Source organism: Bidens hawaiensis, unplaced genomic scaffold, assembly GCF_021521415.1.
Source record: "Bidens hawaiensis isolate Kalapana, Puna unplaced genomic scaffold, B.hawaiensis_p1.1 tig00036769_1, whole genome shotgun sequence".
Classification (NCBI taxonomy): domain Eukaryota; kingdom Viridiplantae; phylum Streptophyta; class Magnoliopsida; order Asterales; family Asteraceae; genus Bidens; species Bidens hawaiensis.
The window spans coordinates 128,949-153,170 of record NW_027496421.1 but is presented as its reverse complement, the minus strand read 5'-3'; the positions used below and the strand labels follow the sequence as shown (position 1 = coordinate 153,170).

The 24,222-nt window shown below is 33.9% G+C and overlaps 3 protein-coding genes across 3 annotated transcripts; 2 read left to right on the top strand and 1 right to left on the bottom strand.

Annotated features, from left to right (window-relative positions):
* Positions 1–264: 264 nt before the first annotated feature.
* LOC143588803 (pentatricopeptide repeat-containing protein At3g26782, mitochondrial-like) lies at positions 265–2,964 on the bottom strand. Its single transcript, XM_077069718.1, has 2 exons — positions 1,988–2,964; positions 265–1,357 (listed from the first exon to the last, which is right to left on the bottom strand). Exons 1-2 carry the CDS (start codon positions 2,933–2,935, stop codon positions 314–316), a joined length of 1,992 nt encoding a protein of 663 aa, XP_076925833.1. The 5' UTR covers positions 2,936–2,964; the 3' UTR covers positions 265–313.
* A 41-nt stretch (positions 2,965–3,005) lies between these two features.
* On the top strand, positions 3,006–11,891 carry LOC143588808 (uncharacterized). The gene is made up of 5 exons (XM_077069722.1): positions 3,006–3,076; positions 5,035–5,167; positions 8,902–8,983; positions 10,985–11,068; positions 11,551–11,891. Exons 1-5 carry the CDS (start codon positions 3,006–3,008, stop codon positions 11,865–11,867), a joined length of 687 nt encoding a protein of 228 aa, XP_076925837.1. The 3' UTR covers positions 11,868–11,891.
* Positions 11,892–18,025: 6,134 nt separating this feature from the next.
* On the top strand, positions 18,026–22,894 carry LOC143588802 (aspartokinase 2, chloroplastic-like). The gene is made up of 13 exons (XM_077069716.1): positions 18,026–18,421; positions 18,515–18,594; positions 18,667–18,707; positions 18,890–19,044; positions 19,313–19,462; positions 19,556–19,651; positions 19,743–19,859; positions 20,382–20,501; positions 20,581–20,673; positions 21,098–21,214; positions 21,532–21,648; positions 21,754–21,816; positions 22,641–22,894. The coding sequence occupies exons 1-13, from the start codon at positions 18,026–18,028 to the stop codon at positions 22,767–22,769; spliced, it is 1,674 nt and encodes a 557-aa protein (XP_076925831.1). The 3' UTR covers positions 22,770–22,894.
* Positions 22,895–24,222: the final 1,328 nt, after the last annotated feature.

Here is a 24,222-nt window from a genome sequence, read left to right as displayed (position 1 = left end):
TTAGTTCTCTTGGCTTCTACAATTTCCTCTCATGTAGGTATATACACCAACACCTTTAGTAAATTAGAGCAAATATTAAACCCCCATACCTTTTTAAGCCGTTACCAGGTAACCCGATCGTTTGTTAGGTTTAGTACATGACCTTCAAATAGTTCGTTAACATAATATTTAATGTTAAAATTTCCGTATACTTAGCGAAATTAATAATATTTCTACTAATGTTTAAAACTTTCGAATACTAAAAAATGATAAATCTAACCATTTAGTTTTTCATCTATATTTATGTCTCTACAAGAACACAAACACTTGCCATTTACCAATAATCTCCACAAGAACAAAATCCATCACGAAAATGATGAAACCTCTTTGAATCTCTAACCACAATTTCTTGATTCACAATCTTGGCTATTAACTTAATCGTTTCATGGCAATCACCACAAATCCTCAGATTCTTAATCACTTGAATTGTTGAACCTGGAACCGAGTTCATAACTGCATACGCAACCGCCAGCTTCTCACTATGAATCTTTAATGTAATTTCCTTTTCTTCACAATCAATATCATGCAACACTGATGTCATATTGGGCACATATCCAGCTTCTTGCACCTTCATACATAACTCTTCCAAATATAAATATATCTTCTCATGATCCGGATGCTCTTTATCCCCAACCAAAAACACATGCACCCGACCTTTCAACTCAACCGAACTAAACCCAGGTGTTTTGCTTAGCCCATGGCTTTTCATATAAACTCTCATTTTTTCAACATCTTCCCACCGTCCCGCATCAGCATAAATATTTGAAAGTAAAACATAATACCCACAATTTTGCGGGTCCAGCTCAAAGAGCTTTCTTGCAGCGATTTCACCAAGATCCACATTCTTGTGCATTCTACAAGCAGCAAGAAGAGAACCCCAAACAACAAAATCAGGCCTTACTTTCATTTTCTTGATCAAATCATAAGCCCAGTTGAGGAAACCTGCCCGCCCGAAAAGGTCAACCATGCAACTGTAGTGTTCCACCCCTGGCTCGATATTATATTTATGGGTCATGGCTCGGAACCAGTGCCAGCCTTCATCAACTAGACCAGCATGGCTACAGGCTGATAGAACTGATACAAATGTTATAGAATTTGGAACCATGTTAACCCAAATCATCTCATAGAAGACATCTAGAGCTTTTCGAGCATAACCATGCATGCCATAACCAGCAACCATGGCAGTCCATGACCTCACGTTCTTGTTTTTTATACGGTTAAAAACGGTTCTTGCGGTCCCTACTCTTCCACATTTGCAGTACATGTCTACAACCGATGTACCCACAACTACATCCTCCTCTAGACCCATCTTTATAACCTATACAATTCAAAAGCAATGAAAGTATTTAGCTTACATATGCTTTTATCCAGGAGTGTGCATAAAACCGAAATAACCAAACTGTAAACAAAATAACCTGCATAACCGATCGAAGTAACCAGAACCGATGGTTTGATTATTTTAATATTAAAAACAAAATTTCCAGTTTGGTTTTGCATGTACTTAAAACTGACGAAAAACAGAACAGACTTTTATAACCGAACCGCACCCGTTAAAAAAAAAAACTGACTATCGTGATTGAATTTATGAATTGTAATTTTTATTTTTGAATGTTAAGTAATTCATAACATATTAATAAACTGTGTCGCCCAAAATATTTTAGGCCCTAATATGCAATAATCATTAATTAACAAAAAAATTAGGTTCAATAAATTTGGGCCACTCTTTTTAGCCCCAATATTTTCAGACCCAAATGGCAAAAACTGAAGAAACTATAACCGAACCAACATTGTGAAAACCAAAAAAACTAAAATCGGACGGCTTTCGAAAAACCTAAAACCGAACTCTTGGTTTCTGGCTCGGTCTGAGCCAAAACCAACCAATGCACACCCCTACTTTATCAAACACAAAGTCAAACTTTGTAAGTTAAACAATTTCATTTCAAATTACCTGATCATGCATACATTTTCCAATTTGCAGAGCACCCAAGTGAGCACAGGCCAGCAGAACCACAGACAACGTGACAGCATTGTACTTAACATCAGCATCTCGCACCATGGCATAAAACAGATCTAATGCTTCTGTAGACATCCCATGTTGAGCACAAACTGCAATCATTGAATTCCAAGTTGTCACATCTTTGCTGATTATTTCATTAAACACCTTCCTTGAAAAACCTAGTTGACCGCATTTGGCATAAGCATCCACCAGAGTATTCCCGACTCTCGTATTTTCCGCAAACCCCTTTTTAACAACCACCCCATGAACCCCCTCAGTGACATTCTTGTTTGAAATACTGGAACAGGCAGCAAGAACTGAAACCATAGCAACTGAATCGATACACACTTCGCTCTCAATATTATTAATACCACCAAACCTCTCTTCAGTCAGAAAGTCTTTAAGAAGTGATAAAGCATCATAGGGACGCCCGTTTTGAACATAACCAGTAATCATCGAAGTCCAAGAAACCATATTTCTAACAGGCGTTTCATCAAACAGGTTCTGTGCATCATCCAAGTAACCACATTTGGAGTACATGTTAATGAGAGCAGATGAGACAAAAACATCATTTTGAAACCCGAAAACAAAAGCTTGTGAGTGTGTCTGCTTGCCCGCGTGAAGATCCAATAGCGCAGAACAGGATTTGATGGCGCAAGGGAACGTGGAGCGGTTTGGGGTAAGAGAGAGTTTTCTCATGGCTGAGAATGCAAGGAGGGATTCCACATAATCCCCACCACGCGCCAGGTCAGCGATGACCGAATTCCATGACCAGACATTGGTGGTGTCCACATATTTGTTGAAGAAAGTAATAAGGTTAGGGTTATTGTGTGGTAAGTGATTGATGGCAAGCTGCAAAGAAGAATCAGCAGCAACCAAAGCTACTTTGGTGATCTTCATTCATTTCCCCTTTGCTCTTCCAACGCCGTGTTTATCATATAATTATGATAATTGTCAATTTTTGGCTTCAATGTCTTGCAACACAGAACTGCAAGGTTTCTTTAAGCTGTCAAAATGTATAACCTGTGATGCAATAGCGAGGTAAGTCGGTAACCACTGAAGAACATATACTGAAAACAAGTTGGTAAAGAGTGACATATTGTTTTTCTCAGTGAAGCATTTCATCAAACACTTGGTGTGCATGAATAGAAAAACTTATTATTGCAACCACATTCTCATTTTCTATTGCAGAGATAAAGATTTGATAACAAAATCATGAGACACGGAACCTTGATTAGTTCCCAGCAAACAGAAAGCAATCAACATAAACACGTATATTCACACATAAATAGCAACTAGCATATAAACACTGGTTGCATACTACACATACAATTCAATTCTTTTCAAGCATATATTAGAATTAGAATTAGATTGTCTAATGACAAGAATGATGTACACCTAAGCGATAAGATGGCAAAGAGGCTTTCACCTTTCACACTCACGAAAGAGTGTGATGAGAGAGTTGAGTGAAAATGGCAAAATAATAATACGGTGGGGTGAAACGATTGGTTATAAATTTATATTTTTAATTAATAGTTAAAAAATCAAACAAGCAAGCATACACGCCCGCAACCCTCATGTCATAGTGCTTTCCGCGCTAAGGGTGTTGCGATGTTGGGCGTTACTTCGTTAAACGAACTAACATAGCTTTTTGATGGTGGGCTTTCACGTCCTACAACAGATGATCTTACAGTTAAGTATTTAATATGCTTGTTGAGCCTTCCTTTTCTTTTCTTTTTCTTTTTTTTAACTATGGGGACTTATTGAAAAACTCATTATTCTATCAATACCCTGCTAACTAACAAGATCAAATAAATAACACTTTATGTCGAACAAGCAGCCTTCAACATTTGTCTTCGGTTACTTGCATGGATTCTGATGCTCCCATTTGAAGTTGTAAGTTGTGATTGGAATTGGAGTTTGGGCTCTAGTGGATTGGGATTGAAGATTCATGATGATTCAATATTTGTAGGAATTGAAGTAGATCTGAAGTTGTGTTGCGTATGAGATTTTCTAACCATTATTTGTAGGGTTGTTCATAAGTTGAGTCAGAGTGGTTCCGAGCTTGAGCTCGAAACTAAACGAGGCAGCTCAACTAGGCTCGAGCTCGATTTTGAAGTTTAAACGAACTTAAGATCGGGCCAACGAGACGAGCCATGACCCGAGCTGAGCTTGGGTCGATTGTGGTTGGATTACAAAAATGAGCCAATTCAGCTCAGGTTGTTTCAAATCTAACTTTTTTTAACTATATTATTTGAGCCTTTATCAAACAAGCCAAGACAGTCCTAATTATTTGTCTCGGGTACCGGTACCGTACCAACCATTGTCAGTACCAATACTCTTTTTTACGATTTTCAGTATCGATATTTTCGATACCTATATCGATACCAAGCTCATTGCTCATCCTTAGGTAAAAGTGGCTAACAACTATTTCATTTTGGAAGGACAAACCAAGGTAATCCATGAAGTTTGGGTTGTTTTAAGGTAAAATAGTTACTAAATAGTAATAAGTATTTATAAATTATAATAATGTTTCCATAAACTAGTAACGATCATGACCGAGTTTACGGCATCGGTATGTTGTAATATTTAACTTTGATATATGTAACATGAAGCTCATTTTATGTTGAATTATTGCATTTTGTTGGTTCATATTTTTTATGGGATCAGGTTGAATTGTGTATATCTTACAACTCGTGCCTATGCTTAGAATGCTAGATGGGGGCTAACCACACAATAAGGCCCGCCAATGATTAAATATACATCACTTGTTGTGGTAGGGGATGGAATGATGGCTATGGTAGTGTGGTTATGGTTGCAGGATAGCTGGTGGCACTCGTTTTATGTTGAATTATTACATTTTGTTGGTTCATATTTTTTATGGGATCGGTTGAGTTATTTATATCTTACAACTCGTGTCTATGCTTAGAATGCTAGATGGGGACTAACCCGACAACAAGACCCGCCAATGAATAAATATACATCACTTGTTGTGGTAGGGGATGGAACGATGGCTATGGTAGTGCGGTTATGGATGCAGGATATCGGTTGTTACATTGGTGGCAATGTCGTTGGGGTTGTGGCAACAAGAGTGACGTTGTGATGTTGGTGGTTGTGGTGGTGGCAATGTCAGTGACTGGGCGGCGTAAAAAAGTGTGGTAGTTATCGCGTTGATGGCAATGATGATCATAGGGTGGATGCAGTGGCGGAGCCAGGAACTTTTTTCCATAGGTTCGGAATTTTTGATGCTTAATTTTTTTCTGGTGTCAACGTTTTCGGGCCGAATGGATCGGGTTGGGTCGATCATACGGTTAGATAAATAAAATGCAATATCAATATCATAACAAAAATATATCGTTAGCATCAATAAAATACAAAGTTATTAAATAAAAATATATTGCATATTATAATTGTTCATTACGTGTTTTCATGTTTTGAAAAATATCTTCAATCGCGACTTTGAAAAGAACTCATTATCAAAATACAAATACAATACAAGTGTCATTTATATAATCGTCACCCAAATGATTATGCAAATTCGACTTCACATGCTTCATTGAATAAAAACATTTCTCAAATGATAGACCAACAGGTATTGGTTTTTGGCGATGGTTGAAACCTTGAGGCGAGGCGAAGGCGATGAAGCAATGTTCATCTGGTCGATAGAAAGAAGCAGATCGGTTGCTAAGTCGATGACCGATGTTTTTATTTGTTTATTTATATATTTTTTATTTAGGTATTATGTTTAAGAATATTAATTGGGTTGGGCTTATTGATCAATTCTATAAGTATTTTGGGCTTTTTATTAATCTATATATGGGGTAATAGGGTATTATCGGCCCATATATAATGTTTGTTAATAATTTTTATAGTTTTTTTAAAAGCTTTTTATATTTTATAAAAAGAATATTCGTTACTAAAAAAATATAACTAAACTTTTTATAATCAATGGGTTCGAATATACTTTTTTAAAAATGATATTGGGTTGGCTCACCGAAAAAGAATGAGTTTGCTCGTTAATTCAACACTATAGGTTATATATAAAATCGAAAAAGAACCGGGTTCGGCCGAACCCGGTGATGAAAGTGTGGCTCCGCCACTGGGTGGATGTTAGAAGGAGTGGTGGTGGCGACAACTGTGGTAGGAAATGGCAATAGCGAGGGGCAGGATCGAGTGTAAGAAGGGAGAATGGGGGTCGATGTATGGATGTTGGTAGGTATAATTAGAGGTGCACAAATCGGGTTTTTCAAATACCCGGATTCGGGTATGGAACCGGGTTCGGGTATGACCGGATATTGGAAAATCGGGTATTGGTAATACCTAGGTCGGGTTCGGGTATTGTCTCTAATAACCATACCATATGCATCGGGTTCGGGTCGGGTATAGAACCGGGTATCTAAAACTGGGTATTTGAATACCCTATTTCCAGGTATTGAAAAACCCTATTTTTGGGTTTTTTTTTTGGGTATTTTCTGGGTTTTTTTCGGATACATATTGGATTTTTTTAAGGAGTTACAATTTTTAGGGGTTTTTTCAGGTATTTTTGGTTATAGATCAGGTATTTGAAAAACCCGGTTTTGGGTATTGGAAAAATGGAACCGGTTCCGGGTTTCGGGTATTACCGGGTATAAAACGTGCCCGGTTTCGGGTTTTGGTACTGAAATGCATACCCTATCCGTACCCTACGGGTAGGGTCGGGTATTAAAATCTCGGGTATAACAAACCGGTTTTGGGTATTTTTTTCGTGTACGGTTCCGGGTTCGGGTTTTTTGTGCACCTCTAGATACAATGGCGATGAGCTGATGACTGGCAAGGCTGGATTTGGGCCTGTGCAGAATGTGCAACCGCACAAGCCCAAAACCGAAAGGGGCCCATATATTTTGTACACTGCGGCCTTGATCCAATAGTTAATTAACAAGCCCAAGTAAAACTTTTTTTGGTCCTGACCCAATTGAAAATTGTCTGGCCCAAAAATAATTTGAAACTAATAAAAAGACTCAAATAAAATCCATATTTATGTGGGATTTAATTAAACTGAGCTATTTACTGTTACTAGCGTTATAAACGATTAGCTGTTTCTATAAGATAATAAGTTTTTTTTAATTAAAGCATACTATTTTGCCATTGGGGTTTAATCTCTTATTTTTATTATTTGAAATTGAGATTATTATTTGAAATTGAGACAGGCTTGTTTGTTATTTTCTTTCTTTTTTTTTTCTCATTATGAATTTTTTTTATTAGAATGCAGTTAAATATCCTTGATTATAAATCTATTTCAAACATATCATTTTGCTACAATAGTATTGTTTTGTTTAATGTTAATATGCAATCACATTTATCGTTATATTACGGATATAAAATATATGTTGTGTGTGTGAGTTTATATTAGGGCCCATTTTTTTACTCGCACAGGATCTATGAAGGCCCAAGCATTCCCAAGGACTGTCTGGATGACTAGAAAGACGACAAGATGGGTTCAATGACAGGGTAGCCGGATGCAATGATGATGGGTGGTCGAATATTCCAAGTTTCTTTAGTTGAATTTTTTGTGGATTGCAAGGAACTTTGTATATGTTATATGAAATAATTTGAGTGATTATTCTTCTGCACTTTTGGGTGAATTAATTCCACTTTCAATTTATTTATTAACCAAACACATTAATTTTAAATTTCAACTCTACCACATTATGCCAACCTGCATATTTGAAAAGTGAAATTCATTTTCCATTGCCGTCGAAACACGCCCCAAATTTATGATTGCTATTTTGTACACGAAAATGAGACATGAAGATTTGTCAATGGCTTCATGTGCCAATTGCCTTGTTTGCAGCATCAACTCGTACGAAATTTGCACCTTTCGTCCATTATCCTTAATACTTAAACTAATCAAACGAAACACTTAAGTTTGCACCTTTAGTTCATTATCCTTGTTACTTACAACTTGCGAAAGTTTTATAAACACAACCCGCCAATAACAATGGTTATAATTTAGCTTGCTATATGATTGCAATTAAATCTACATTGTTTTAATCCTTTTCAATTTTCTTTTTGAACGTTCATTTTGATCATTGACAGTCCACTAAGCATCCTGATCAATATCATCTCCATTTCACTTTTAGGAGGAAACATGATGGTCGGGTATTATGTTCGCATGTTATTGCGTTAGCTGAATAGTTTTAGTTGTTTATTTGTATGAACTATGGTACTTTGTACATGCTTATTGTGTTACATGTCACGGGCTGTTAATACGGTTAATTTGGATTTGTACGAGCACGTGATGATTGACACGCGAAAAGAAGCAAAATCAAAAGTTTTTAAGTGTCTCACGTCAACCATTTAAACCGGAAATCATTGACATATTATTCTTTTATATTTTCATTTTCCTATCTTCAGTTTAATTACAATATATATAAATTATTATATCTTACAATAATAATAATAATATAATTTACTTGCACGTTTTTTTAGAACCGGTTCAGGAGCGGCCCAAGAAAGAGTGTACCTAAAACAAGGGTTTGGGCTCCCCCCCAATCAAAATAACAAAAATCGCCTCCTAAACCCTCAAGCCGGCTAGGATTTTTGTTCTCATCTGATTCTTGGATCAAAATTCGCCATATTCTTCATCTCAGGTACCTTTCTGAAACATTTAATATGGATTTATAGTCATGTTTCATTATTGTTTTGTGTTTTCAGAAGCAGATTTGTAATGGCTGATCCTAACGAAGAGGATTTATTAGATCCTTTAATTGAACTCAATTCAGATTCTGAGGAGGAGGAGGAGGAGCTGTAGCTCATACAATGGCCTAAACATGTAACATCTTATTATTATTATTATTCAATAAGCTGTTTTATGGTTTGGGACTCAGATTCCTGATATTATTGGGGAAGAATTTAGAATCGATGATCGAGATGATGACGGACAGTTGGCAGCTTTTGAAGCTTCATCTGGTGAGCATAACTTAAACTTTCAAGTTTTTTTTTTATTAATTTTCTGATTTTGTAAGTTGTAAAATAAATTACTTGATAGTATTATATAGTAGTAAGTTTCACAACTTTCCCATATGTTAGAACTAAATTGGCAGATGGCAAAATCATCAATTTACCACACTTGATGTAATTTACTTTTTATAAATATTTTTATTAAGACTAGGCTCGAGCTCGGCTCGTTCATAGTTATTAAAAGCCCTCGCTTCTTGCGCCTAGGCTCGATTTAAGGTGAGGCTCAATAAATGCGCTTCTAGTTCCTAGGCGAGCGCTTTGGCGTTGTCTATGCTAAGAACATGAGAACATAAAAGCCGAGCAAAAGAAATGCAAGGGGTGCTATTGAAACTTAGATCTAGGAGAAGTGAAAGGCATTATGTTGATACATTTTGTAATTCAAGTTTTGGAATCACATTTTAATCTTGACTATTTTAGAACTTTTGGTACTATTTAGAAGATATTAAATGTTATATAATAGCTTTTGCTTATTTTATTTGAAGAATAGTATTATTTTTCTTATACATAATATATTTTAAATGTTTTATTTAAGTGCGCTTATTTTTCCTCAGGCCTATACGCCTTGAGTGCGCCTTGCACCTAGGACCTAAGCGAGGCCTATACGCCTTGAGTGCGCCTAACGAATTTGTTAACTATGGGCTCGTTTAACTTACACAGAGCTTGAGCTTGGCCCATTTCCGTCTCTATTTCTAAAGCTTGAGCTTGGCTCGTGAGTAGTTTTTCAAGCTCGGCTCGGTTACTGTTTATTAATTAAATTAATTTTTTATATATTTATAATTGTTTTGATATATTACACACACACACATATATGGTTCGTGAAAAAACTCGATTGAGATTGTTCGCAAGCGTATCATTAATATATATATATGCGAACAATCTCGATCGAGTTTTTTCACGAACCTATCTCAAGTATTGTATATACAGCATCATCATGAATCATGCAAGCCTATACGTTGTAATGTAAACATTCAATAGGATTTTCATGTTCATTTAGCCTTGTAAATGGATCGAATGAACACGAGCATACAACCAAATGGATTTTTTTTGTTCATGTTTGTTGATTACAAAAATAGGCATGTTCGTTTTTGTTGATTACGAAAATATGCATGCTCGTGTTTGTTTATGTTTGTTCATTAAGAAATTAGGCATGCTCCTGTTCATTCATGTTTGCTTATTAAGAAAATAGGCATGTTCATGTTCGTTCTTGTTTTTTTTTTAAAAAATAGGCATGCTCGTGTTTGTTCATTAGAAAATAGGCATGTTCGTGTGTGTTCATCAAGGAAATAGACATGCTCGTGTTCGTTCATTAATAAAATAGGCATCTCCATGTCCTTTCATGTTCGTTTGTTTAAAACCTTAGTGAACAGTTCACGAACGTAAACGAATACAAAAACATAAACATAAACAAACTCAAATGACCGAACATAAATGAAAAATGATCATAATTGACCAAACATAAATGAACATAAGTTTGGAATTAATGAACACTAATGAATAAGGCTAATACATCACTATTCATCTAAAAATAGCTGACCCAAGACTCACGGTTAATCACCTTGAAACTCATCTTGATATGGATTTTAGCCCACTAATTTATTTAAACAAGCCTCTTTCATACTCATATCTATATAAATATTACTACTTATATACTTATTAAATTTTAAACGAACCTAAACGAACAAACATAAACGAAATTGAATGGAAATAAATGAACGAACACTGAACATAAATGAACGAACAAAACATGTGTTCATGTTCGTTCATTAAAAAATTATATTCATGTTCATTCATTTATTAAATAAACGAACATAATGAACTTCTCTCTGAACATGTTCACGAACAGTTCATGAATGTTCGGTTCATTTACATTCCTAAACGTGAACAGTTAAATGCTATTTGAACAATTATTGTCAACAGAGGTTCTTATTTTCCATATTTTCATTTTGACAGGAAAATCTTATGAAGTTGTTAGCTCTACAGCACACGAACCAAAATCCAGATTGGCTCTAAAATCTGCAGGAGGTGCAAATATTCGTATGGCTTCATATATTTAGTTAATGTTAGATGATTACCAATTTACCATTGCTTTTAATTTAGCATGAAATGCAGATTTAGATTGTTATAATAAATTAATAATCACCTTCCTGCACCATTTTACAAGGTAAAAATGTAATTTACAGTGTTCTCTTCCTCATCGTTTTCGACTAAGAGATCAACCTGCAAATTGCAAGTATCAAAATCAAGATGCTTATTTATTTTTCTATTTTTTTAATTTCGAATGGTGATTTCGGAACTTTAAATGGTTACTTACTAAAAAGACCATTGCCTGGTCATTTGCTTTACTATTAACTTCCATATTTTAAAGTTTTTAGAAGGTAATCTTATATGGAGTGTTAGATTCTGACCCATTCATATTGCCTTCACGTACGACTATGAACGTTTAGGAATTCATAAATGTTTGCGAATTTATGTTAAAATATTCTCAAACTTTATGATACTTGCTATTTTGTTGACAGGTCATAAGATTAAAAGGCGAGTTTCCTTTGTTCATTATATGGAGCCTAGTGAAGTGCCGAAAGATGACGTCAAGAAGCTAAAACAGCTCTATGAAAGGTCTTCTGGAACATCATTGACTAATTCTAGCTTTGCAACCCCTTCAAAGAGTATAAGACCCGGCCAGTCAAGCGGGCGGGCTTCTACTCACAGCAGTGGGCGTAAAAGTTCTTTATCTGAAGAAAAGGTGCGGCCCAAGCCTAGCAGGTCTAGTCAGAACTCAGGCCAAAGCTCGGGCCATTCGGAAGAAAAGAAAGCAAAGAAGAAACATATGGCTTGAGATATGCTATTTGTGATCTTCTCTTTATTTATTTCGACTCGTATGACTATTTTTGTGGGCGTAATACCGTATTGTTTACTGGAGATCCTTTAGTTGTCACTTGTTCTACATTATCATATGTATTTTGTTTATTTAGGGCATGACTATGGCTACGCAAAAATCACTAAGATAGGGTTTAATAGATTTATGGTCCGGTTCTTGGTTTATACTTTGACAGCTTAGGGTTTTATTTGGTTCAAAACTGGAAAACCGACATCAAACATGCTAGCCCCATTACGCGTAGTGCATTTATTTGAGGCTGAGCTTGATGTTTCTACAAGAACCAGCACACATAGAAGTGAAACTTTGATTTTATCCTTCTAAATAGCTTTCTTGTACATTCCAGCCATTAAAAGTAACTTTGAAGGTGTTCACAGTAGCCCATTAAGTTTATTAGTGGTTTTAAGATTTTTTGTTTATTTTGCAAAGGTTTTTTATTTTACTTTTTTCCCTATATTTTACAGCAATTAAAATGGATCAATGTTGGCATGTTACAATCAAAATATAGAATTGCAAAAAAGTGGATCAATGTTGACGTGCTACAAACAATACTTATTATTATTTAGGCTAAATTTTTTGCTAGTATAAAGTTTGAACATATGACCTCTTATTTTATACATTAACCACCCCATCAAAGTGGAAATGATGCTTGTTAACATGAGATTTAAAATATCTCATATATACTAGACTGAAAATTGGGATGTTACAATATCAAAAGAACATGCTCTTTTTTCTCTTTGGCAAGAAAAAATTAGGGTTCTAAAAAACGGGCTAAGAATGGCAAACAAATCTTGGTTGAGATTAAAGTTCCAACCAAAACGCCATAATTTGAAAAACAACACTGACCATCGTGAGGATTTGAAGATGATCAATGCTGGAGAATACAAAATCTCTAGACATGGGACAGAATAATTTCTCAAGGGTGTCACAAGTACAAGGGATAAAAACATAAGTATTAGAACTCAACCTAAGTTGAAGTTTTTAAAAATAATACTGAACTCCAGTTTCATATAAATTAGACATGTGACCCGCTAGGGCAAATGAGTATTGGTACTTAAACATGTAATTACACCAGGTTTGTTTATAGCTCGTTTTTTTTGTTCAAATATGTTGGACTTATATGCCCAATATGACTATTAATGTGTGATGCCTTTAGGTCAGACAATAAACAACATTATATAACGCATGTTTAATTTGTTAAACCAAAACTAGTTTCTCACACACGCACATATTTAAGTATTTTTTATTTAATAAATGATAGATAAATATAAATTAAATAATAATAATTATTGTTTATTTATGATGTACTAGATTTTATACCCCGTATTACGGGGGTTATTTTACATTATTCGTTTTTATTATTTATATATGTATATTTGGATTTTAATTTTATTTATTGTAAGGAAGTTAATAATTAATATACTTGAGGTTTAATGATGAAATTGTTTCACAAATAAATGATATGTTATAATCCAGTTTAAAAGCTATCTGGGTTTGGTGATACCCATTACTCGTTTATTTTCTTTATTATAAAATTGTTTCTTAATTATAAATAATATCTTTTTTTAAAATAAAATATGATATTAATTTTTAGTATATTCCTATTCTATAGGATTTTCATATCAAATATTTGATGAGATTATTTTTTAATATAATGAGATGTTATAACCCGTTTAAGAGCTATCTGGGTTTGGTGAGACCTTTACCCGTGAATTCGGGTCAAATGCGTGAGAAGCCTTCATTTCCAAATAAAGTAATCTGATGGCTTAAGAGAATGGTTGTTTTAAATTTTTCGTTTTTTAATATTTATTTTTTGAATTTTAATTTTCTTTATTGTAAGAAAGTTAATAATACTAAGGGTTTGATGATGAAAGGGTTTCATAAATAAATGATATGTTATAACCTGTTTAAAAACTATTTGGATTTGGTGACCCATGACCCGCTTATGTTTTTTACTATAAAATTGTTTATTAATTATAAATAATATCTTTTTCTTTTTATATTGGATATTAAATTTTAGTATACTCCTATCTTGTATGATTTTCATATCAAATAACTGGTAAGATTAATTTTTAATTTAATGAGATGTTATAACTCATTTAAGAGCTATCTGGTTTTGGTAAGACCCATACCAATGAATTTGGGTTAAATCAATGAGAGGCCTTCATTTAAAAATCAAGAAATCTGATGGCTTCCATAAAAGGGGGAAGCGACCACATCGCGACACATATGATTTTGGGGTTTTCATTTATATCTATTATAGATTAATTGTATTAGTTGTTCAAAAAACAAAATAAAATATTTATGATATACAATTAACCATCAATTCATTTTTTTGTTGAAAGATGACTTTTTTTTAATCCTTGTCGTCTATGGAACTTGAACCCAATATCTCCCTTTCCAAACCCAAGTGTTTAAAGGTTTTGCATTTGTCAATGGACCACCACCCAATTGGTAACCAGTGATTCATTAATCTAGTTGGTTAATTATCTAGATTAATTATAATAATATTTCAATTAGTTGGAAATGAGCTAATTTGGCTATATTTAAACAACCAGGATCTAGTCCGTGTAATACACAGGTGGTTAAAAAAAATACAACAAAAAAATTAAACTTAATAATAGACATAATAATACCTTATGGATTAATAAAATATAAATTATGATAAATAAAATTTAATAATTCATAAATATATAAAAACTTTATTTAATACAACATTTAAAGTTATATTTGTAACTTTGTTAATAATTATATAAATGGTAATAGCATTAAAATTAAATAGCTTATTATGTGTAAATTATAATTTTAGAAATTGTTGAGGTGGAATCCTATGTGGATAGCTTAGTTAAATGGCATGTGAAAACTATGTATTGCTTTAATATAATAGTTAGATTAGATTAGATTTTTTTATTTAATGAAATGATAGATAAATATAAATTAAATAATAATAATTATTGTTTATTTATGATGTATTAATTGTATTAGTTGTTCAAAAAATAAAATAAAATATTTATGATATACAATTAACCATCAATTCATTTTTTTGTTGAAAGATAGATTTTTTTAATCCTTATCTATGAAACTTGAACCCAATATCTCCCACTTTTAAACCCAGATGTTTAAAAGTTTTGTATTTGTCGGTGGACCACCACCCCATTAGTAACCAGTGATTCATTAATCTAGTTGGTTAATTATCTAGATGAATTATAATATTATCAGTTTATAATAACATTTCAACTAGTTGGAAATGAGCTAATTTGGTTATATTAAACAATGTAATAACCGTATTGCATATTGTAGAAGTATATAAACTTGTGATATTTATGGAAAGTTAACAAACCCCTTTTGGATCTAGAAACGGTCCACTTCTACTGCAAGAAAGCTGTTGCAGTTGTAGACCCATTATGGACTTGATCAAAGATTAGAATCGAGATTGGTAAGATGCTTGACCTAGGATTGGTTCTTTCTAAACTAGTTGGTAACAACAAGTGACGACTTGGACTGGTACACCATAAAGGCCACGAGTTTATAAATACACAAGGTGGGTTCGGTTTCAAGTAGTGAGAAAAGGGTCACACTCTGTGTGGGCGTGATCACATGGCTTTGCTAGTCGAAAAACAAACACACACACTTAAACTTGAATAGGTGTATATATTTAGATCAATCTTCAGTGAAACTTTAACTTATAAAGTCTTTAACAAAGTTTGTGTTTGATCTTATGTGTGTTTCCTTACATCAAATAAGTCATGTTGTCATTATGGAATTAATCGATATAATAGAGGTGCAAGCCTCTTAGGAGAAATGTCTTGTGTTTAATCTCTGATAATAAATAAATTTTATGTAATTTAACAGTGAGTAAGGATAGAAGTAACATTTGTCGTTAAAAAAAAATCATATTATATATATAAAAAAATTAGTTCTTGTAGTTTATCTTGATCTTGACACTGTTGGTAAAAGACAATCAGCTTCTTGGAATCAAATGCTTGGCGTGGATGCATTCTTAGTGGAGTCTTCATCTTCATCAAAGGATTATCATTACCATCAAAAGGTTAGTTTTTCAACTTTTTTTGTTTTGGTTTTATAGTTTCAAGTTTCTTTCATCATTTGTGGAATTCTACTAAAATGTTTAGTAAGGTTGTATTTCAGAACGCTTTCGCTTTATAATTACCTTTTCAAACAGTATACAAAATCCTAATAAAACTGTGAGGTATATCGTAAGCAACATTTGTCCATCATTATAAATTAAAACCAAACCTTTGAATTTAAAACAAACAAAATCAGTCTAAACTGCTACTAACGCTTGAGGATTGAGATTCATTTTTATTGGGCTTATTGAACCATTCTATTAACAAAAAAGTATAAATACACGATTAAGTTATAGAAGCCATAATGTCCCAACATTAAAATATGAAAGACCGACTCTATGTATTTCATTGTCAAGTAGAGCCCAATTATTTGTATAGTGTTACATAGCCTAAAGTTTTACGGTTCCGTTTTGGTTTTTCAACCAGTTTTGAGCATAAACCGTAACCTAAACCGTTATATACGGTTAGAAAACTCCTAAAGTGAACATAAGAAAGATTCTAAAACCGAGAGTAAAACCAAACAAATTATCAATATCTACGATTTATTGACTCGCAAGCAACTCGAATCAAACTGAGGCTAAGCGAGCTTAAACCTAAATACGAGCTTGCTTAGTAAATGAGCCTGAACCTGAACTTCACTTATCGAGCTTCAGCCGGCTTACACACTTAAACGAGCTTGTTATATACTTATTCAATAGTTAATGTTATTTGTAAAATTTATTAATAAATAATAAACCAAGCAAACCCAAGCAGCCGAGCCAAGCTTCTGCCTGGAAAACTAACGAGTTAAACTTAAAGCTTTTAAAACAGAGCTCAAAAGATCAATATTCACACTCGAGCTCTCTATAAATTAAACAAACCGACCCGGGCATGGTTAAACTCAGACTCGGCCCGTCTCGTCACGTCCACCCTTAAAATAATGACAAGTCAGTTAATGTGACGAGAGTGGAAGCTTCACCAGTGGCGTATTTTAATTTGTTTATAAACAAACGTCACCATCGGTCCCGCCATTCTCCATTCCAACATTCAATTCCTCGCCGCCGTAGCGACTCATACCTCTTTCAAAAAACCCTATCTTTCTCTCTGTTTACACTCAGGTACGCCGTTCAATTAATCAATTTCTAGCATTGATTCCGTGTACGAATATGTTAACCATAAGCCGATAATTGAATGCTGATCTGATGTGAATACGATATCACATTTGATATATGTTTCTCGTTCACAGTAATCAAAATGAATTTGGATTCAATAACTCCCGATATTATTATTATTATTAACCGGAAAAATATAACTCTAAAACTCATTACAAACTCATAATAATACACAACTTTGATTAGGTTATATTATATACACCATGACTAGGTACATTTAGAGATGGACTCGATCTACCAATCTACTAATCTACTAATTTAATTAGCTATTATTATAGGTTATACTTATATACAACTCAATTTTTTTATCCTTAACTGATTTAATTATTTAACCTAATTCCATAACTCGTAACCGGCCACTCGACCCAACCTGACATCGTCTTGTGTTTGAGAGGGAATTACGTTTAACATGTTTTACATGTCTTTCATTCTTTTTGATTGTTCATATGGTAAAATCTTCAGTTTAGTGTTATATTGGTTAACCGGTTACATAGGCTAGGGAATTTCCACCCAAAAGCCAGTTAGGAACCGCAACCGGTATTTCCAATAAAAAATTTTGACCGTTTGACCAGTAACTGGTTACGGTTAGTAATCGACATTCTAAAACACGGTTAACTGGTATTTGCAAATCTAGGCATGTTTAAGTGTTTAATTCTTTTAGATGGTTCATATTTGTAAAACCGTCAGTTTGGCGTTGGATTGGTGTTCCATTGCTACTAATTCAACCTCTTTATGCTGGTGCTTGCAGGTCTCTAATAGATTCTGTAACAACTTCATTAGTCATTACCAAAGCTCGTTATTGGATCAAATTTTGAAGATTTCGGTTTATAGCGAGGCGAGCTAAGCCCTCTCTCAGCTATTAATAAACAATTTAATTGTATCAATGGCAGCTGCAGCACACTTGTGTGGAATCAAAACACCTTATTGTTTTTCCAAGAGTAATGAGCGGTCCCATTCTTTGTGCTCGCAGGGACGACTTAGTTTTGATTCACTCACTGAATTGTGTGGAGCAATTAGGGTTTCAGCTCCAAGCAGGGGAGGAGGACTGAAGGTTGTTTGTGATGCTAGTAAGAACGATGCTTTGATACAGACCGAATCCAAAGTAAAAGGTTTAGAAGGATCAAATAACCAACTATCGTGCGTCATGAAATTTGGTGGGTCGTCGGTAGCCTCGGCAGATAGAATGAAAGAAGTAGCTGAGCTTATCCTTAGTTTTCCGGAAGAGAATCCAGTGATTGTTCTATCTGCTATGGGCAAAACCACCAACAAGCTTATATTGGTTTGTGCAATCATTATTTTATTAAAACTGATATATTATCTGCTTCTTTAAAAAAGATTGAGTTAAATCAGTGTTTTATCGTGCTTCATTTAGGCTGGAGAAAAGGCGGCTAGCTGTGTTTCTGATGCGTCTGAAATCGATGAGTTGAGTTTTGTGAAAGAACTGCACAACAGGTAAAAATCTTGATTTTATATGAAGGTATAGACATTACCTTATGCTGATTGAGCGTTGGTTTGTGTACTCAGGACAGTGGATGAACTTGGATTAGACAGATCAATCATTAAAGGTAGGCCTCCAATTTTTGCAATGATTTAATATTGAAGAGTTTTCGTCTCAGATTCCTTGATTAATTTTGATTTCAACATTTAAGCCCTGTGCATGATTGCTGGCACATTTTGGCTGATATTGGTTCTTTTTGCTTCATATGGCTATGTGGGTTTAGTTTCATATATTGTTGATGTTTTGCAGACCACTTAGAAAAATTAGAGCGGCTGCTTAATGGGATTAATGCACTGAAAGAGTTGACTCCACGTTCCAGAGATTACCTGGTCTCGTTTGGGGAGTGCATGTCCACTAGAGTATTTGCAGCTTACTTGAATAAAATCGGTGTCAAAGCCCGCCAAGTATGCAGTTTTTTAATTGCTTGCATTAAGTTTAGAATCTACAAATATTGGTCATTCATTTTACAAAGTCATTACAGGGTTATTTTTAATGGCCCTCTATGATTGATGACATTTTGCTGCTATTCATGCTTCAAATATTTTTTTATTAGATTTACTTCCTCCATTTGAAAGCTATAGGTGTACAGCTTTACATAAGTAGACAAAGTACTTAAGTACACCTGTTGAACATTATTCTCTGCTAACTTTTTGTTTATTTTTTTTTTTGCAGTACGATGCATTTGATATTGGTTTTATAACAACAGATGACTTTACTAATGCTGATATTCTAGAAGCAACTTATCCAGCTGTAGCAAACAGACTTCATGGTGACTGGATAAGTGATCCTGCAATCCCTATTGTTACCGGCTTCCTTGGAAAGGTCTTTTATTTGTTAATTTCTGTATCTTTTAAAGTTTCTTTTAAGGTTTGCTCTCCTGAAAACGACTAACAAAATTCATATATTAATTTATAGGGTTGGAGGACTTGTGCAGTAACTACATTGGGCAGAGGTGGTAGTGATTTGACCGCCACAACCATCGGTAAAGGATTGGGATTACGAGAAATTCAGGTTAAATATTTCAAAGCAAGTGTAATTACTAATTTGGTGTATCCTACTGGACATGAAAAAAATTAATTATTTTTGTATGTTTGTTATACAGGTTTGGAAGGACGTGGATGGTGTTTTGACATGTGACCCTACCATATATCCTAGTGCTGAACCTGTGCCATATTTAACATTTGACGAAGCTGCTGAACTTGCATATTTTGGTGCTCAGGTATTTATTTATTTATTTTAATGTTTGTATGTCATAAAGTTAGTTGCTTCCTAAATCTAAATGTCCTTTTTCTTAAAGGGGATCTTTTAAAGGAATGGGCCTTTTTTATGTACCTTGGTTTTAATGATGCCAATTTCGGCCCATTTTCTTATGAACGAGTCTCTTGGTGTTTTGGTCTGTCTCAAATGGTCAAATAAAAAGTTAGTTATAGGGAAAATGGGTCAAATTGGTCATTTGGTTGAGCAGGTTAAACGTGGTGAAAGTCACCTAAATGTATTTAATGCACCCAACCTTCAAAATATTTTTGTTCAAAGATTTGGATTATTGTAAGAATATTGTTTTTAATAATAAGTAACATATTAATCATTTATTAAAAGAGTTCAAATATTAGGACAAAGGGTGTTCCTCCCCGTTTCTCCATTTGCATCATGTATGTCAATATAACAAGATAAAGATGAGAAAACATTGTTGCTTTACCCTTTCCATATAATTCTTATTCTCTCATTTTGCTCTTTTTTGTAGGTTCTGCATCCACAGTCAATGAGGCCTGCAAGAGAGGGTGATGTTCCCGTTCGGGTTAAAAATTCTTACAACCGTAATGCTCCAGGTACCCTAATCACTAAATCAAGGGATATGTCAAAGGTGAGTAGCATATTAAGTATAACCAAAAAGTCATTATCAGAATTCTGAAACCCTAAACATCCGCCTTCCACAATTTCAGGCAATTCTGACTAGCATTGTTTTAAAACGTAACGTAACCATGCTGGACATTGTTAGCACTCGCATGCTTGGGCAATTTGGATTCTTGGCCAAGGTAAAAAAAATAATTGTCATCTAAAGGTGGCCATTTGGACACGTTTGTATCTAAACTGGTCAATTTGGGATAGGGTTTTTTTTCGCTGGTGGGTCTAACGGGTTAAGCTTATAGATTAAAAGAGTAGCATGTCAAACGGGTCGAGCAGGTCAAACAAATTAAAAGTCATCTGATATGTATTCAAATGCACATATCTTAATTTTGCAGTCAAAATTAAATCATTAATTTTATATATAAGTATATAAGTAAAAGAAGAAAAAATGTTAATGGAAGCCAACCTTCCGTTTTGACCCGTGCTGAAAATTACAAATTTTCAACTTGTTAGTTGTTACCCAACCCAAACTCAAGAATTTGCCTCCACTACTATCCATCATTCTTTGAACAGCTTATTTAGTTTTTAATGTGTATTTTTCACATATTTTAGGTATTCGCTACTTTTGAAGAGTTGGGTATTTCGGTGGATGTTGTAGCTACTAGTGAAGTTAGTCTTTCATTAACTTTGGATCCTTCTAAGCTTTGGAGCAGGGAGTTGATTCAGCAGGCAAGTATTTGAATATATGATTTTATTCTCAATTTGACAAAGATTTTATAATTCGTATGCTTAATCAAATATAAACATAAAAAGTAAAAATAATTTATTTCTAAACCATTTTGAATATGGTCGTTAGAATCTTTTATTAGTCACTAGTAAGTTGATTGAATAATTAGGTTTGAAAGAACTAGGTAAATATACGATAAAGAAATTTGGCGCACTCAATGGAGTTGAAATAAATATGGTGCATGCATATTCCTTGAATATGCTCTTTTTACAAATTACACCCAAATGATGTGAATGTTGCCTGCTGTTTTGTCAAGCAGGAACTTGATAATGTTGTGGAAGAACTTGAAAAAATTGCTAAAGTGAATCTCCTACAACACCGATCGATTATTTCACTGATCGGGAATGTTCAAAGGTCCTCACTAATATTAGAGAAGGTATCGTTACAGACTCAAAAGTCAAACCTTAATTTAAAAAAGTCTTTGCTGTGTTGACTCTTTGTGTGATCTTTCTTTAATTGATATCTTATGTGTACTAAATAGGCATTTCATGTTCTTCGCAAAATTGGAGTCAATGTTCAGATGATATCTCAAGGAGCATCCAAGGTATTTATTCCGCCCATCTAATGTGATTGAATGTAGAGGTGATAATTCTGAACCCATTGTACTAAAACTGCTTTGGCTAAAAACATGCCTGCTGCGGAAATGCTTTAAAAAAATTCTGAAAAGACAAAAATACCCCTGTATCAATATACTATAAAATGATGATTTGATGTCAATTTGGGTTTTCTGTTTTTGATAATGGGTTAAGTACTTAAGTATTAAGAACATAACTAAAATTGAAACACTAATGGGCTGATCTGGTAAAAACCTGGTTACTATGTATTCTAATATTAACATGTGAAATTTTCTTATGCAAAAGAAACAGTATGTTATTGTTTTTTGATATATTGTTTGTGGAGCCCAACTATATATTCAACCTTTTTTCATCTAGAGATCCATTGTACTAAAACTGCTTTGGCTAAAAACATGCCTGCTGCGGAAATGCATTAAAAAATTCTGAAAAGACAAAAATACCCCTTGTATCAATATACTATAAAATGATGATTTGATGTAAAAACTAGGGTGTACTTTATAAAAAACGATACCAGCTACATACTTTGGTAGCCTAATATAGACCACGCGGCCATCAAGAGAAAAGTTGCACATGTGTTGCCTCCACATTTATTAACTCTTATTTTAATATCATAGCAGCATTTGTAATCATGCATTCATACTAACTGCATATAGTTATTTACAAAATTTAATATTTTTTTCTAGTTGGCCTAGCCTATCCCACATAAAAGTACTCAAAACATATTTTGACCACTTGTCTTTTAGTTGTGGCCTTGAGATGCACAAGATGCTGAGTGTTTATATGATTGTTGCAGGTGAATATATCATTGATAGTTAATGACAGCGAATCTGAAAAATGTGTCCGGGCTCTTCACGAGGCTTTCTTTGAGAGTAATCTAGCCGACCTAGTCTATGAGAACGGTACACGTCCAAATGAAAGCTAGAACTTAAGCATCATCAATCTCTAAGAAGGCTCAGGGCTGAATAAATCGATAATTCATGCAGTCGTGTGCACGACTAATGGTTTTAAGTTTGTGACAATTCACCTCTATAATAGAAACAACCCATAACTTACACGTTATGGGTTGTTTCTATTATAGAGGCTAATTGTCACAAACTTAAAACCATTAGTCATGCTCGCGACTCCATGGAAGGTCACCAGAGTATTTGTGTTTCCTTATTAAGATTGTTATCTTCTTGCTGTGCGTTGTCATCACAATAAGTTGGTTATGTTTTGTATTTTTTAGTCAGCATGCAACCATCAAGTAGGGCTTCTTTCATTTCTAGTGATTTTAATTAATTCTTCTAAACTTTTTAATAATGTTACTCGATTTAGCTTTATATTTTCCTTAGTATTAAATCAAACACGTAGTTAAAAAAGTGTTTATATATGTGTATACCGACACTGATGGAATCCAAAACTAACCAGGTTACCAGATACGGACTAAAAAAAAGTCGTCACAGAACACAAAATATGAGCTACTGAACTTTTGATTCTCGATTTCTTCACACCCTGAGATGTTTCTAAAGGACACATCAAATAAATACACTAGCAATGCTAAATGAAATGAGCAAGTAATATACATATCTACTGAATTTTGTGGCATCTTACACTTTTGATGGGGCATTAGGGCAAGGCCAGTTTTAACTTGGAATTTCAAGATGTATTCATATAAAGAATTGGACATACCTATCGTCTACAAGTGAAGACTCAATAGTCTTTGTCTAATTCGGGTGCATGTTTTTATAAAATAAAACTAGCATATATGCTTTGAATTATACAATTAAGATTTCAAAAGTTCAATAAAAAGGCTTTAATCCGAAAACAAACCACGCTTATTCACAAAGTAACTAGAAACCCATATATATATATATATATATATATATTAGTGTTCTGTTAATCCCATTTACCTAAAGATGATGCAATCAAGCTTGGATTTGTTATTTTATTTGGCACACACCAGAGCATACATGCTTCAAGTTTTTCTGTATTTCTATAGCTCGTTTTTAACGGCAAATTATTACACCAATTTCTTTTGTCCACTATGGTATTTGAACCGTCACTATTTGTGAGCTCTCCATTTTAACAACACTTTGATACCATTGAGCTATAAGCCTATTGGTAGCTCTTTATTCAGGGCGCATATCACATGTATGCATCTATGCGTACACATAAAATATGTACGTAGTACAAGGAATCACTGCTTGCTAGAAAAAGGGGAGATCATTCGAACAAAAGTAGAGAAGTATAAATAATAGTATGTTTATGTCAATATGCTAATTAAAGAAAGGTTGGGTTAATTAACATTTTATTTATAATTTTACTTATGCCAACAATAGCTTATCAAAAAGACTCACTTTCATTGTCGTTTTAGTTCAAAGTTAACTGTTGAGCAT